The following is a 17,708-nucleotide window of genomic DNA, read 5'->3' as shown; positions in this document are numbered from 1 at the left end:
ATAAACCTTTAATAGAAAGAAAAGATATGTCCTTAGTTAGGTGCACCTAAGTGAATATAATAAAATGTAACCTTTATTTCATCTTCAATTAAAAGGTTGCGAAAATTGTTAAAACATTGACGTACAACATAAATGGATGGGGTTAACACAGTTTAAAACTGAAGGTGGCAGGCAGAAACTGCTGTTTGAATAAATAATTTTAATGCATGTGTGTCCTTATCAACGAGGTGTGGATTTCCTTATGTTGGTAAATCCACACTCTGGTTGTATAATGTGTAGGTACCCAAGGCAGTGCAATTAGCGCAGGTCCACTGGCCATTCTGCGGTATTGCCACACGCTCTAGATGGGTACCACTCTAAGAGTGGGTGAAAACCTCTTATAACTCCTAGTTTTATATATGGTCCTGTCACAAGTGTCGACACTTTGCCCGTCGACTAGACTCCTGTGTGGATAATACAACGGTAGCTGAGTGCTTAGTAAAAAAATTGCGCTGTGCTAAATAAAATAAAGCAGTCAGTATTTACCCTGCACAGAAACAAAATAACTCGCCCAAATCCAATTCTCTCTGCACATTTAACATCTGCCCCCCTGCAGTGCACATGGTTTTGTCCATCTAAGAAAGATTTTGTCAGAGTGATCTAGAATAAGGGCCTAAGTTGGGTACTTGTTTCCTAGCACGGCACCCATCGGGTCCCATCACATACCTTAACTTAAGGTATGCGATGGGACCCGACCGACCCGATTTCTGGCTTTTTTTGAGGTTTCCCGACAAATGTATAATCTGGTCGCATTGCATGCCATTATAATGGCATGCGATGCGACCAACCCGATTTTACATTGTAAGCATTGTATGTAATGTTAAATTCCTATGTAAAATCAGGGCCATTGTATGCCATTATAATGGCATGCGATGGACCCAATTTTACATAGGAACCAATGTTAAATATCCCTCCCCCCCCCATACCCGAATTTTGATTGTATAGCCACCCTGATGGTGGCTCGCCACACTATATAAAATCCGCTCCACCCCGACGTGGATAGTGGGGGTATGAAACGGTCAGAGGACACGTACAGCTGCCCCTCACGGGCTTGCCGCGCTCGTCACGCTTCGGGTTGGCGTTCATCGTGTGGTGGTGTAAACAATGGGGGGGGGGGGGGGGCATTTGACATAATTTACCATTAGGGTGGGTATACAATAAAAAAGTGGGGTCTGGGGGGCATTTTGCATTGGGTCCAATGTAAAAGTCGGGTACGTCGCATGCGATGCGATCGACCCGATGGCTTACAATTAAAATCGGTGGCGCCGTGCTAGGAAACAAGTACCATAAGTTGTATTCACATCAGTAAGGATGAAAACTGTTCTCATTATATGACGGAATTGTTTTGCTCCTTTCCTTGGAGAGGACTTTAGCCTTGCTTACATACTGGTAGCTGCGTGCATGCAAGGTGAGTGTGTGTGTGTGTGTGTCCTGGGAGCACCTTGTAACTGGGTGTTTCATGGATACAATAACATTTAATATTACCATGTCAATTGTTACCTTGATCACTCCTGTGTAATCAGGGGGATTTTTTTTAAATGTTATTGCACAATTTTTCAATAAAAAAATGTTTTTATTGGAAAATGAACAATGTCTGTTGCCACTTATAGAATATGAACAAAGTAAATGGGTGTGTTTGTTGGTGGGGATAACCTTGTTGGTTGGAGTCTGTAGTTAGAATGTAAGCTTATGAGCAGGACCCCTTCTTCCCATCATCTCCTCTCACTGCCTACGATGATGGCACTTAAACCTTGGTGCTGCCATCCGGCTCCATATTTCAGTGTTATGAGTGTTAATGCAGTAATGTTGTTACACTTTATTTATGCCCTCCAATGTTCTGTCCCCCATACACACTAGCCTACTAGGGGAACTGCCGATATAGTTAACCACATTGGCAGTGCTGCTACTAAAACTAGAGCGTACACACTGAATGATATTGGTTACAGATATCGTTCATTGATGCAACTGCTGAATATGCAGGTTATTGGCTACATAGTAAAAAATCGTCCTGCGTAGTTCGCTGATCGGAGGGCGGGGGAGGTTAAGGATGTGCAGGAGCGCGTATCGTTAACAATATTGAAGGTACACATTAGACAAATTTTTAAAAGCTATTGCCCAGAAGGGCCCTTCTGACCGATGTATATTTAAAAAAAATAGTTTGTATGGGGATTTAAGGTACATATGCACTAGACGATTCGCTCCATATGTGATAACATCAACGGGAGAACAATATAATGCATACACACTGAACAATGGGGGTTATTCAGACCTGATTGCTGCTGGGTGATTTAGCAGGGCCCTGCAATCGGATAGGCACCACCCAGACAGGGTGAAAAGCCGCCTTGTGCAATTGCTTGCAAAAATCCCACTGATCTAAGCTTCCCTCCATGCAGCCTAACCGGCCCCGCACACTTACCGCCAGCATCCTGGCAGTCAGGATACTGGTGCTTTCATCCTCATCCAAAGCCGGCATGTTCACAGCCAGGATAATGAACGCATATACTGTATATACAGTATATATCAAAGCTGGCATCACGACTACCGCCAAGTAGAGACCTAATTCAACCATAAACCCTGACAATTTCTGAGTGGTTTTGCAAGGAATATAAGCAAGTTAAGTGGCTCTATCTCTATCAGTGCTATTTTTCAGCAGGCTCCAGCAGGAACTGAGGCTCTTATTCTAGTTCACTCTTTCTGACAAAATCCTTCTTAGATGGACAAAACCATGTGCACTGCAGGTGGGGCAGATGTTACTTGTGCAGAGAGAATTAGATTGGGTGGGGATTTACTTCAAAGTGAGATCTATATTGCAGTGTAAAAATAAAGCAGTCAGTATTTACCCTGCACAGAAACAAAATGACTCACCCAAATCTAATTCTTTCTGCACATTTTACATCTGCCCCACCTGACAATCGTGGGTGGAGTGATTTTAGCAAAAAAAAAAAAATGTATGGGGTCTCTTTACTACACTTTTAAGTGAGATAAAGTACCGGTCGATCAGTTTCTAACTGTCATTTTCAAACACGGCCTGTAATTTGGGAGTTGTGCTGTGTACACACGGGGTAATATGATTGCTGGGGATATAGTGCTAGCACTATATCCCCAGCAATCATATTGCTCAGTGTCTCCTTTTCATCAGCGATGGAAAGGAGACACTGCTACGGGGCGGAGGGGGAGCGCAGCAGCAGACGCTGCTGCTGTCACTTTGATGGGAGGAGGGAGCAGCGGAACGGGGCTGGGGAGATCAACGCTGATCTCCCCAGCGCTGACCTCCCGGCACAGCGATCGCCGGGGAAAGCCGCTGGTCGCAGGAGCATGCTCCAGCGACCATTAGGCAGTGCACACGGGAGTGCGCAGCTGCCGATTTATCGCCAGCTGCGCTCCAAATCACTGGCAATATGGTCGCTCAGCGACCATATTGCCAGTGATTTTACATGAAATTGCACCCAGGTGTACTCGCCTTTAGAATTGATACTTTATCTCTCTCCAAGACTTAAAAGACGTATTGCTCATATAAGTTTAAAGGAATATTGTAGCAAGCCTGAAGACGTGTACTCTGGGCTATTTTTTTATTTTTTTTTTAAATGATTCTGACCAATATCGTTTAAAGTATTACTTAGTGTCTATGCTACAGGCGACTAACGATGCGTGTATCTGGATTGGGCGGAACATGCGCGGTTTCCTTGCTGGGCAGCGCTGAGACTTATAACATGCACCATTTCCCCTGGCACAATAGTCTGGCCTCCCTTTTTTCATAGGTTATTGGAAATGACTTGAAATAGTTGTTTTAATAACGGGATGCGGTTAATTTCCCGGCGGTCGGAATCCCGACCGCCGAAATCCCGAAACTTTCTCCCTCCGTGGGTGTCCACGACACCCATAGAGGGAGAATAAAATAGCGTGCCGAGCGTAGCGAGGCACCGGGCCCGCTGCGTGGCGAGCGCAGCGAGCCCGCAAGGGGGGGCGATCCATGTCCCCCCCTTGTTGGGATTTCGGCTGTCGGGATTCCGACCGCCGGGATCCCGACCGCCGGGAAATCATATTGGATCCTTAATAACTGGTGCAACTGAGAAATACAATCCGCATCCTGTTGGAAAGCAGCCTCTCCTTCCTCAGTGTATATCTCGCGCTTTTTATTTATCTTGTTTTCTACCAACCAGTTTATGACTTTCTTATAGACTTTAATTAAAAAACAAAAATGGGAAAGAAAACGGCTGTTCTCTTGGTCATGTATAATGTCACAAGCCTGCAGTTCTCATAATGCTCCTGACTTTAATTTCCTTTTTGTTTATCTTCAGTCCTATGCGGAAAACACTTCCCTGTTAGACCAGATTAACCTCTTTTCTGCATTTCATTTTCTCTATTGCATTCCATTCCAGTCTGTAAACGTAGATGATACATTTACCTTCAAGGAGGTCCGTGGTAAAGCTGGTACTGGGTGCGACTTCCAGGTATAGAAGGTGAAATTATCTCTGTCCTCACATTAAAGTACTTTACATATACAGCAGCTGTTCATGCTGCTCCTTCAGCCTTGTAAGTAAGGCGATGACTAGGCTAGCCTGGTTTTTATGTGATACCATAAGTGCTTTATCTTAAAATATTATTGGCTTTAGCTCATTAATCTAACTTTTGTAGAGGAATAGTTATTAAGGCTGCTTTGTGAGCTGTAAAAGAGTATTTCCAAATCTCTCAGCCATACTCGTGCATTAAAAAATATGTTGGTTACAATACTGTGTATACAGTATATTTAACAAGGTTAAAAAGCAATATCTAGGGACCGGGCACCGGAAATTCCCCCCATGTGACGAGGCCTAGTTGGTAATGGAATGGCTTATCTATAAGAATTCCAAGAGCAATCCATAACATTTGTGAGTGATATACAGATGTAGCGCCTGTCATTCAATCTCGGCGCCCGCCAGAACATCCCCTCTGGCGAGTGTTGGCGAAAGGGGACTGGAACGCGCATGCCTCGCACGCGCCTCCCAGTCTCTCGGCAGCTGAGCAGCGGGTCCCTGCCAGTCTCAGCTTCAGGGAGATGGGCAGGGTTGGGGGTGGGCGGTGATGGGGACCAGCAGCGGGAGCTCCGTTGCCACTTCGCCAGCCCCTGCAATGATGGGGCCGGCTCCATCTGTACAGTATGACATTCATGCAAAGTTATGTTTGTATGTATATACATATATATGTAGATTATACTGGACTAAATACCCCTCACCTCTCAGGTGAACTACCGCCAGTAACCACTAGAGGCCACTCAGACAAAATTACTCTTACAGAAACGAAAAGCAAAATGATCTATTTCAAACTTGCTGGATACGGAGAGAGGAAGCTGTGAAGCAGATTGGAAGTAGGAGCAGATAGGGACGAAGTTGTTTTAACGGCCGTTCTACTAGTATGTAATATATGTGCTGGCTCCTATGGGCTGATTTCACAGGAATCCCAAGGAGGACATATAGAAGGGTATGCTGTCCCGGAGTTGACCATGTGTAGGTCGACAGTCAGTAGGTCAAACACTAATGGTTGACGGTGACTAGGTCGGCACCTAAGAATGGTTGATATTGACAGGTCGACACAAGCTTAAGGTTGACATGGCCGACACAAATAAGGTCAACATGAGTTTTTACTTCACTTCTATGTTGTCCATGTCGACATAGAAACCAAAAAAAGTGAAAAACTCATGTCGCCCTTATTCACATCGACCATGACGTCCTAAAGCTTGTGTCGATCTGTAAATGTGGACGTAGGGTAGGTCTACCATTCTTATGTGTCGGCTTAGTCACGGTCAACCTAGACATCATCTGTGCCATAACCATATAGAAGATAGACAAGGCAAGTACTGTATCCTGTGCTGCAGCAGGTCAGTGAAACACAGCAGTGCTGCTGATCTCCGCATAAGGCAGCCAGCACATATTACATATAACATTGCATGTATGTTTGTATGTGCTGACTGGCTTTTCCCTGCAATGTTAGCAGCTGCCTTGTAACGGGATATACATACCCTCCAACATGACCCATTCCATTAGGTAAGAAAATGCACTGTTTCTGGACTTCCCTCTTAATTGATAATTGCAGTTACCTGTGTTGAACTAGATCAGTGATGATAACGGTGTTCCGGTGAAGGCAATCCTAAATTAAGGAAGAAGTCCAGAAGCAGAGCAATTTGTACCTAATGGAATGGGTCATGTTGGAGGGTATGGATATACTGTATATACACAGTATGACTGACCGGCAGTTGGGATGCTGGCAGTCAGAATACTGATGCCAGCATCCTGATGGAGAGATTCCCAACAGGGTTCCGTATTCTTACTCTTAAAAAAAAAAAAAAAAGGTGGGGGCTAAGTTTAAGGGTCAAACAAGGAAAGTCGTTCCTTTGTGGTGCACTCTGCACATGTTACATCTGCCCCATATGTAGGGCACATGGTTCTGCCGATTTGAGAAGGAATTTGCCTCTGCGAGTGAACTAGAATAAGGGCCATTATGATGAACTACAAATTCAGCTTTTAACCCAATGTCTCTGTGAGAGATGTGCAAAATATCTTCTAAAATTACCAGCATTGCGTACATTTGTTATATAAACTCAAATAAAAAAATGTGTTGTTAAAAAAATAAATAAAAAAAATTGTATTTCCTGTATAAGGTAAACTTTGGTGGCCATTCTGATAAATAAAAATGTTTTTCTGGGCAATTTTTCTCCTATTTTGATAAATTCACTTGCCACTCAAAGGGTTAATCCTCTTATGATAAAATACATGAAAATTCGGTACTTATGTATTATCTGGGCTCCCATGAAATGCACCCCATTTTTTCATAAACCTACTATCCAACTACGCATGGAGTTGATTTTATATAGTGTGGTGAGCGCAGCGAGCCACCGTGCCCGAAGCATGGCGAGCGGCCACAGGCTCATAAGAAAAACGGGAGCCCAGATATTACATAAGTACCGAAAATTCAAACAAGACAAAATAAACATGCACATAATTCCTTGGCGTAGGTTAGTCTGACGCAGCGGTAATAACTTGAGCCTTTTCCGCGATATCACAAAGTTTTTCATTTGATGGCTTATTGTTTTTCAGTCCTTTTTATATAACATAGTAATAGATACATGTATCAAATTATCTTTGTTTCTTGTGTTATGGGGCATACACGGGGTGGTTTTTGTCTATTTCCGAAGCGATCTGTCTAATACCCCTTTTACACCGCTGCAAAAACCCGGGTCAGCGGCGGTGTAAATGAGTCACGCCATGTCCCTTTACACAGGACTTCTACCTGGGTAGGACCTGGGTAGAGAGCGGTGTAAACGGGTACACCGGGTGTTTGCTGACACATCCATTTGGCTGTGTCAGCAAAAAAATCCTTCGATTGGTCGCCGACCATCGAAGGAGTTTTTGCCCACTCAAAAAGTCAGCTCAGACTGATTTCTCTTTATCAGGGCCTGAGATGGCCGAACAGGAGGCGGGCACTGACGTAATTTCCAAGCTCCGACCCACCTGCATTTGCATGGGGGCACCCACCATTTTTGTGGACATGCCCATGAAACTCTGGGCTCCCCTGCCCAGCCCACTGTGTGTGAACCCTTTGGCAACCGTTAATCGCCAAAGACATTCGTACTGTGGCCCTGCATATGCGTATATTGACATAAACACATGCGCAGAGCCGCACCACCGGTGCAAATACACCATGGACCAAATCAACCTGAATCAGGCCAGAAATGCTTGGGTTGTGCATGAAGGGGGCAGCTGCTCTGCTGCTCACAGCAAGTGGTGCCTCTAGGTCCGTAGAGTTCAACCTATTTGACTTGTAACTACTGACTTGGTTAATACCCCTTTCACACCAGTCTAAATTCCCAGGTTAGCCCTGGTGTGTAAGGTTCCCGGACCAAAATCCCGGGAAAATTTGCCGGGATTTCAACCCTGCTAGGGAGCAGGGTTGTTCCTGAGTTCAACCCGGGGTCCTGGCCAGTGTGAAAGGGGTAGGGGTACTCACCCGGGTTGCCGTTCCTTGGTGCATGCGGTCAGGCCGGGGATCCACAGAGTCGGCGGGCGCAGATGACAGGACAGGCGGCGGATGATGATGACCCAGCTCTCCGGTGCCCTTACTGCAGCTGGTGAGCTGCGTCATCTGCGCCTGCTGTCTGACCTGTCATCTCTGCCTGCCGCCTGTGTGGATCCCGGCCTGCACCGAGGACCAGCAACCCGGGGTGGGTACTGTCCACCGCCACCATCCCGCCTCCTCCCCACCTCCTTCCAACACCAGAAAATGCAGGGACTTTTCTGGTGTGATAGGGGCCAACCCGGGAATGCCCTGGCATGATCCCTGGCCCGTATTCCCAGGTGGGTCTCTGCATTTTCTGGTGTGAAAGGGGTAGAAGTCCTATCTATAGGATTCCCTTAGTGGCCAAAAATTGATCCAGTTTTATTTAAATTCATTAACAGTAGTTGCTGTAACCACCCCCAACGGCGTTTCAGAATTTTGCTGCTGTAATGGTGAAGAATCCTCTTCTTAATTCAGTACAGAATTTATTTTCCTCAAGCCTCAGTACATGCCCGCGTGCCCTAAGTATAGGCCTGTTAGAGAACAAATCATCTCCAAGTTCCATATGATTCCCAATCCTGTATTTGAACATACTAATCATATCACCTCTCAACCTCCGTCTCTCCAGCATGTGATTGTTATATGCAAAAGCAGCCAGTATTTACTGTGCAAAAACATTTCTTAGTACCTCTTGCAATGCAACATGGTTTGTTCTTTTTTTATTTCTTATTTTATTCCTAACTCTGAATCAAGCCTTATGCACCTTACATCCAGCTTTATTAGTTGTTGCTATAGAGTGGCATTTTATTTTAGCAAGCATTGGGTATTGAGAACACTGCAAACTGTTTAATATAAATTCACTTTAAGTGACCTTTGCTAGAAGAATTTGATCATGGATTCATTTGCTTATGTTCTCTTTCTTTATGGTTGTGATATTAGTGGCAGAGAGTTTAGTAGACCTTAACATGGGGTTTGACCCTTTGAGTGCCAGCATCTGAGAGATGTGCAAAATATCTGCAAAAATGCCAGTGTCTTTCACATTCAGTGGCAGTGTTTACCTATAGGAGAAATCCGCCACTGTGCTTTTCCTAAGCGAAGCCTATGAGACTGCACTGGCTTCACTGTGACTGGCAGTGACTTCCTATTGGAAGTCCGACCTGCCAGTCACCCAAGGCAGTCCCATTGGGAGGCAATGCATCTTTGGCTCGTATGGGCTGCAACCTAAGTCGGTACTGCACATGCGCCGGTCCCAGCGCCTGTTATCATAGTACAGGCGCCAAGATGGTGGCGGGGAGCCAGGGACTACCCAGGGTATGCCGGCATTGTGGCCAGCAGCAGCCCCTTATTACTATAAGGTAGGAGCCGTCGCTGTTCACATTTGTTATATAAATTCAAATAAGAAATGTGTATAATTTTATTTTCTATATAAAGGTGAACTTTACATTGACACAGCGTCTTCATTAGTGCAGGGTGTATGGGGCCCATTTATCTTTCAGGGGTTAGCTGCTAATATTAAGTATCGCTTGAATGTATCAGGGGAGACTGCAGCAGGGATCCCTCCTGCACCGCCCCAGGCCGCATCACCCATAGCTTACTATGGGGGATGCGAAACTGGCCAATGTATCCACATCAGCCAGCATTGCTTTGGGTCCCTAGACTGCCGCCATTCTGGGATAGCGGTAACCCGTGGTAGCCTAGGGGGCGGGGGGGCTTCTTTATAGCACTGACCACACATGCGAAGATACCTGCATGCACAAAATGATACATTCCTGTGGTAGGATCGCATGTTACAATGAGGTTCTGGGTGGTAATATTCCCCCCAGATCATTATGTAAATGTAATCCTTAATTAATGGGCCCCCATATGAGATATATACCTCTAGCTTTTTTTGTGGATCGTCCTAAGCAGAAATATTAAGGTGGACATTTATAAGTGGTCTTTTATTTAGACGGTTCTAATTAGAGACCTAAATCTGGGAGCCAGTGCACCTTTACCCATTAGGACTGCAGGCACCCTGGCTAGCTGGTACATACAGTACATCATACAGTAATGGTACTTTCCCCTCTAGGATCAGTGTATGTGTGTGTGTGTGTGACAGGCGCAGGAGCGGGTGTGTGCGCGCGACAGTTACTAGGCAGCCTCTCCCCCTGTGATTGGCCGACGGCGGCTGCAGGTCACAGCGGAGGAGGCGGTTTCTTTCTGGGTGTGCAGCTCTCAGCTGGGCTGCTGCTGCTGAGGGGAGGGAGCGGGCAACACAACAACAGCAGCGGTGGCTGTGGTAACAGCAGCCTGACTCTGGTCTCCCCCAACAGCAGCGGTGGCTGTGGTAACAGCAGCCTGACTCTGGTCTCCCCCTGCACTGATGTGCCGCACACCCGCGCCTCGCTGCTGCTAGAGACGCCCGTGCCCCCACACCTGCCCAGGGATGAGAAAGCGAGCCGAGCCTGGGCACCGGGAACATGACAGCTTCGGTGCCACCCCGCTGGACAGGGAGTGCCGACTTAAGAACCTGAGGATACCGGGGAGCAAGGGCACAAAGGGGCACTATCCTCAGGACTCTGACTGCGACAGCAAAGGCATGAAGAGGTTTAGCAGGTACGAGCGGCACACAGGATGGCACCGCATTATGTAGCGCCCATAGGTGGGCTCTATACCCAACTGCTCTAGCTCTTACCTGTGTGCAGGAGGTACAGGCTGGCATTGCATGGTTACATATAGATCGGAGGTGTACAGGAGATACAGGCTGGCATTGCACGGTTACGTATAAATCTACGGCTTACAGGAGGTACAGGCTGGCATTGCATGGTTACATATAGATCTGAGATGTCCAAGTGGTACCAGCTGGCATTGTGCTGTTACATATAGAGCTATCTTGGGTGTAGGTGGTACAGGCTGGCATTGCACAGTTGTATAAAGGTATTACCTGTGTAAAGACCGTACAAGACTGGCTTTGCACTATTAACTAGATCTGAGATGTGCAAGAGTACAGGCTGGCTTTGCACTGTTACAATGGTATTGCTGCATAGGAGAGCTCTGCAATACATTGCAGTGTCCCATGCAGGCTGCTCTGTACCTGCTGTACTTGCAGTGATGGTGACTAGAGGACTGTGCAGTGTTTGAGGGGTGTAGCACCTGTGTAGACAGCTGACTACATCCTACTGTATGACTGCATTCTCTTATATACTGTAGGCTGTGCATTCCTCATCTACAGAATATAGCTCAGAATTTGGTGTCACAGGATAGGTAATGTAAAAGTCCTGTTTTCTGCAGTGTCTCCTAAATGATGAGATGTTACTGATTCATTCTGTGAGGAGCAATAATTAGGCTGAAACCGTAAAAAGAAAAAAACTATTATCCAGTGGAACTGCTGAAATGATAAATACAGGTCTGAGTCATCGCATAAACGGAGCTCCTTGTTTCCCCAAACTATACATGGAAAATATGTTAGTGACTATTAGCATTCTACAAAATGTTTCAGTGGGTAATTACACCTTTTATACCTACCTATAATCAGGGTTGGCTAATTTAAACCAGTTTTTTTTTATATATTGTGACTACAGGCACAAAGCCATGACCTCTTTTAAAAAAAATCTATTGTAAGGGAGTCCCTGGTGTTATCCACATTATTGTTGGTTGGGGACTTTATCTATGTAAGCTGAACCAATGCAGTAAATCACACAAAAGCGAGATATACAGTAGGCAGGGAGGTGATTCAGAGAAGGGAGGTGCTAAGTCTGCCTAGCATAAAGTTTCTCCCCCAACATTCGTCAATCCTAATGTATTTCCCATTATTAAACAACTTCTGACTGCTGAATTATCTTCATTTATGGTGTGTACACACGGTACAATCCAGCATGAGATTTTGACTATATAGGATTGGGTTTTTTACCTTGCAATCCCAATGCTTGCTCCCGTGGCAGCACAAATTGAAACCCAGATAGACAGGGCAGCAATGACTAGTGCAAATCTAATGCTGATAGCAAGAATTGTATGTAAAAAGTACAGAGATAGAAAAGATGTGTTGAATGAATTTTATCTTCTTTTTGCTTAGTTAGACTAGGGGCGGCCGGCCAGCGGGGTCTGTGCGGCACTGGGCAGGCAGCGGGGTCCATGCGTCGGCTGGTAATGAGTAGTATTTGTGGGGCGAGAAGCGACTGCTGAATGGCAAAAAATATATTGAAAAGACTGACTGCCCGTTTATCGGCTGAGAGAATTCTCTCACCCAATTAGCATCCGCAAAGTCTAATAAAAATTTCACATTCAGCAGCCACTTTCTGCCCAGCAAATACTGCTAGAAGTACCCAGCCGCCGCGTTGACCCCGCTGCCCACCCCACAGAACCTGCTATCCGCCCCCTGCCGCTGCACGTAGGTGTGTGCCAGCGGTGCTTCACTGCTGGCACACACCTAGCATCGGATCGAACACACACACATGCACAGGACCACGTATCTGGTTGGAGGCAGGGGCGTAACTAGAACTTTGTGGGCCCCATAGCCGCATTTTTACGGGGCCCCCAAATCAGGCTTTCACTGGAGTGGGTATGAAGTAGTGACGTTTGAGGTCAGAGACATTATACGCAGGTGCAGCAGTAAATACTGGTGGAAATTTGGTGAGGTTTGATTAGACTTGTGCAGGAAAGGCAGGCTAGGCAGTGTCTCTCCGGTATCCGGACTATTTGTCTACAACAAGAAGATAGACAGCCAATAGGTCGACACTGCCATTAGGTCGACAGTGTCTATGTCGACAGTCAAAAGGTTGACGTGTTTTGGGGTTTTTTTTCACTTTTTTGTGCCGACAGGCGGTATTTCATGCCCTACCGTCCACTTGGGTGTGGGGTGTGGAGTTAGATTATAATAGTTTGCCGAGCTCAGCGAAGCACCGTGCCCGAAGCATAGCGAGCGGCTGCGGTTCACTTCAAACTGTGTCCATGTCGACTGTCGACATTTGGGTAAAAAAACAGTGAAAAAACCCATGTCGACCTTTTGACTGTCGACCTAGACACTGTTGACCTAATGGTATGTTGACCTAAAAGCATGTCGACCTATTGTCCGCTGCAGGGGTTAAGACTCGCCGTGAGTGGCGGCGAGTCTTAACCACATTGAATAGTGGGAGCAGGAGTGGCAGCGAGCCCTCCGGAACAGGGCGAGTGCATGGCGAAAGAAAAAATCTCTCGCTATGCACAGAGAATAATTCTCATTGAATACAGCCCATAGTGGGCATACATTTGCTAAGCAATGTACTGTATGTTAATACAAACTTTTTCTCCAATTTTGCTGGTAATATTTCAAAATCAGGCTTGATTTGCATTTATTGCCCATTTAAATCAGTCCAGCAAAATCTGTAAAAATTTAGGATTTTGAAAAACCCACTGCTTAGTAATTTACCCCAGCTCAGTGGTTCCCAAACTGTTGTTTTTTTTAATAATCGCAGAGCACAGGTTCTTAAACTTGGTACCCAGGACCCCACATAGGGTCTTATTCAGATCTGAGCTCAGTACAAATTTGTTTGGAAAATGGGCAAAACCATGTGCACCGCAGGTGGAGCAGATGTAATATGTATAGAGAGAGATAAGCTGTGTACACACGCTTAGATTTTTCCCTGTTTTCTTTTGCTTATAGAAGCAAAATCGAATCCACATCGAATGGTTTTTAGGACACTTTTGATCTGCATTCGATTCGATGTGCGCTCCCATTTTCTCAAAATCGAATAGAAAAATCTACTGTGCAGCCAAGGAAATCTCTAATTCGATCCAGTAAATCGAATGAGTACATTGTGAAATCGAAATCTAATCGAATGCAAAAGTACAAATCGAATGGGAAGATCTAATGCCAGATCTAATAGAAAATAGAATCTAACATCAAATCTAAGCATGTGTACAGGGCTTTAGATTTGTGTGAGTTATTTTGTTTCTGTGCAGGGTAAATACTGGCTGCATTATTTTTACACTGCAATTTAGATTTCAGTTTCAGCATACCCCACCCAAATTTAACTCCCTCTGCACAGGTTACATCTGCTCCACCTGCGGTGCTCATGGTTTTGCCCATTTTCCAAACAAATTTGTACTGAGCTCAGATCTGACTAAAGGAGCCTATACACGGTGCGTTGTGGACCGGCTCCGTTCTGTACTATGCGATGCACGCTCCCGCGCATCACATAGTACGGAACAAAAACTATGTGCTGCACATACTTTTTGTACCGTACTATTTGCGGAACATACTTTTTGTACTAGGTACACATCGGATCGCATTGGCTGCACAAGGCATGCGATCCGATGTGTACTTTAAAAGTACAAAACGGACCGGCAAAACGGAGCGTGTATGGGCTCCTTAAGGCCCACCGTGCATGTTTTGCAGGTCTCCTCCCAGAATCACAAGTGAAATAATTAACTCCCACCTGCGGACCTTATAAAATGTGTCAATGAGTAGAGTGCACCTGATGGTAACCTGCCCTAGAGCAGTGGTTCTCAAACTCTGTCCTCAGGACCCCACACAGTTTACGTTTTGGTAGGTCACCTGGCAGATGCACAGGTGCATTCATTACTCATTGACACATTTTAAAAGATCCCCAGGTGGAGTTAATTATTTCACTTGTGATTCTGTGAGGGGTCCTGAGGATCGACTTTGTGAACTTGGGCCCTAGAGCAGTGGTTCTCAACCTCACCCCTCAAGGACCCCCAACAGTGCATGTTTTCCAGGTCTCCACACACAATCAAAGGTGAAATTATTTGCTCCACCTGTGATCTTTTAAAATGTATAAGTGACTAATGAGTGCACCTGTTCACCTGCCAGGTGACCTGGAAAACGTGCACTATTGGGGGTCCTTTAGGGCAGTGGTTGAGAACCAGTGCCCTAGAGCAGTGGTTCCCAACCCTGGTCCTCAAGTACCCCCAACAGTGAACATTTTCCAGATCACCCAGCAGGTGCACTCATTATTCAGGCACATTTTAAAAGAGAAGGTGGAGCTAATTATAGCACTTGTGATTCTGTGTGGAGACCTGCAAAACATGCACTGTTGGGGGTCCTTTAGGGCAGTGGTTGGGATCCACTGCCCTAGAGTATCAGAATTTTTTTCTCAGCACCGCTAGGATAAAAGTTTCTTTATTGTGAAATGTAAAAAAAAATATTAAGTTGATTGTGTCATAGTTACATTTATGTGGTAAGGGACAGGATTTGCTTCTGTTTAACCACATATTTTATGACTGGCAGCCACCAGCACTGATTTTTGCCTGTTATTTTGACCATAATTAATTAGAATTGGTTCTGGACCACCAGCCCGAGGCACCCCTGCAAGTGTACTGATGCACCCCAGGGTGCCTAGGCAAACAGTTTGGGAACCACTGCCTGAACTTGTTATCTCTTAAACTCCTTTTACTTTACTAGTACCATAAATGCTTCTGTCCTTTGTTAGCACTTTTTGTGCAATAAGGCATGTTCTTTAGTGGTTGTGCTTCAGATTTCTTCAATGAAGTGGACATGTTGTCTTTGGTAATCTTCTATTCTCAACATAGTAGACGCCCTCAATACACGTGCAATAGGGAAAATGAAGCACCACTCAGCCACTTGTAAAAATGAACACAGCACTCCTATTTCATTGTACTTAAAGCAATCATTTATTCCTACCTTTTCCTCTAATACAGAAGCGGTTCTATAATTCTGTATTTTACCGACCATGCGAAGGCAGTAATCCAATAAGACTACTCTCATGCAAGGGTTAAAGTGAGGGGGAACGTGGTGGAACTGAGTTCCACCACCTCTGATGGTGAGGTGGAACATTTTAACCTCCACATTTGCCCTGCACAGTAATTCTCACAGAAAAACATTCTAGTTTGCAGGGGGATCCCAAAAACCCTACCACTGGCCCAGTCTCTGTCTAATGGGGGGAGAGGGGTCATTAGGTGGCATAGAGAAATTAGTCCCCCACCGCTGCATGACCACTTTCAGCCCTGCTCTTATGTGATTTACATAGCACCAGCCTATGCTGTTTCGCTTTACAATTATTACTATTTATGTTTTTTTGCAGTCTAATTTCAGGGATTATGAGCAGAAAAACATTGCATTGCACATGTAACCTTTTTATAGCAGTATTATAATAAACTTCACAGAGACTATTGTAATTGTTTACCTCCGTTCTTGTCCCTCTGGAGCAACCAGTGTCATTGCTTGTACATGCACAACTTATATTACAGACATTTACTTGTATTTTGTGTTTAAGTAAATCTTCCAATGTTACCCATCTTGTGCATTGTGGTTCCATCTGGCCATGTTAATATGTAGTTGGCTATAGGATATTGATCACTGTTTTACATGTGACATTGCACTACTCATTCTAATTTCAACACAGGGTTGTTGGTGTGTTTTAGCTGGATGGCTGTCCTTATAATGTGCATTCTCCCTTCAACGCTTTTGCTGAACACGGCAGAGGTTGAGGACCAGTTTCCTAATGCTCAGCGAAACTGCTGAGCATAAGATATAACGGAGCAAGCACTCTTTTAATGCTATAGTTAGAATTCAACATTCTTTAAATGTTTTCTTTTCTTTTTTTTAGGATACCAGCCAGACTAAAGCCCCATACATAACTGCCGATGCCCCCCGCTGCCAATATGGGTGGGGGGTGGGGGCTGGGGCATCTGTAAGTGCATACACACTTGCCAATGCTAGCTCCGAGGTGAGTGACAGTGGGGGAGCGACCGCCGCTGCAGCATGGCAATCAGTAACGAGGACTTACAGTACCTCACCTGGACATGCTGGACGATGGAGAGGGTGGTTAACCATGTGCAGGAGAACAGCATTGTCCACAAAATCGCTCAAGGTGCCCACACGCGGTGGATTTTGGGCTTGCGATGTGATCTAGTCCAAAATGGTGTGAGGGCAGCTTTCTGAGCGATATTGTGAACAATATGGCCTAGTGTTTGAGGCTTTAGACTTACTGATTATTAGTCCTATATCAACCTCTTCCGCAACACTGCAATTCATTCATACAGGACATTAGAATCGAAAAATGGCTGTAACATTTACACATACATTTGAAAATAGAAATGAGACATTGGGGTAGATGTATGAAGCCGTGATAAAGTGGCTGGTTCTTTATCACCGGCCAATCAGCTCCTGACTGTCCCTTTTTAAACCTAGCCCAGTGGTTCCCAAGCTGTATGCCGTGCTGTGTGCCACTTGCAGGGGTACCTCGGGTTGGTGGTCCAGGACCAGTTCAAATTATTTATGGTTAACTATATATGGGCAAAACCAGTGCTGGTGGCTGCCAATCATAAGATATGTACAAACAGAAGAAAATCCTGCTCTTTACCACATAGCTGACCCTAAGAATCACATTTAAACCCAATCTACTTAATGTTATATTTATTCAGATTTTTTTGGGCGGCCTAGGGGTGCCATGAAAAAATTCTGATACTCTCTAGGGTGCCGTGATTCAAAAAAGATTGGGAACTCCTGACCTAGCCTGTAACTTACCATTCAGGAGCTGATTGCCCGGTGATGAAATGCCAGGCACTTTATCACTTCTCCTCCCTTATCACTGCTTCGTATATCTACTCCATTGCTCATAGAGCTTAGAAAATAGAATCAATATTAGTTTATTGGTATATGGACTGTAAGAGAAATCCTGATTGATTAGTAGACTGGTGAGGGA

General features: G+C 45.2%; 1 protein-coding gene across 2 annotated transcripts in view; it reads left to right on the top strand.

Annotated features, from left to right (window-relative positions):
* The window catches only part of ABHD12 (abhydrolase domain containing 12, lysophospholipase), a 94,982-nt gene that overhangs the window by 11,813 nt on the left and 65,461 nt on the right, over positions 1–17,708 (top strand). The window contains exons 1-2 of one of the 2 annotated variants that reach the window (XM_083175970.1): positions 10,229–10,356; positions 10,405–10,662. The exons of the other annotated variant lie outside the window; for it this stretch is intronic. Of the exons in view, the coding sequence (XP_083032096.1) occupies positions 10,493–10,662 (170 nt within the window). The 5' untranslated portion in view covers positions 10,229–10,356; positions 10,405–10,492. Of the gene's footprint in view, positions 1–10,228; positions 10,357–10,404; positions 10,663–17,708 lie in introns of those variants that run through there. 2 annotated transcript variants of the gene reach the window in all.

Source organism: Crinia signifera, chromosome 3, assembly GCF_055691185.1.
Source record: "Crinia signifera chromosome 3, ASM5569118v1, whole genome shotgun sequence".
NCBI lineage: Eukaryota > Metazoa > Chordata > Amphibia > Anura > Myobatrachidae > Crinia > Crinia signifera.
The sequence above is the reverse complement of the archived record's forward strand: the minus strand, read 5'-3'. Positions and strand labels throughout refer to the sequence as shown.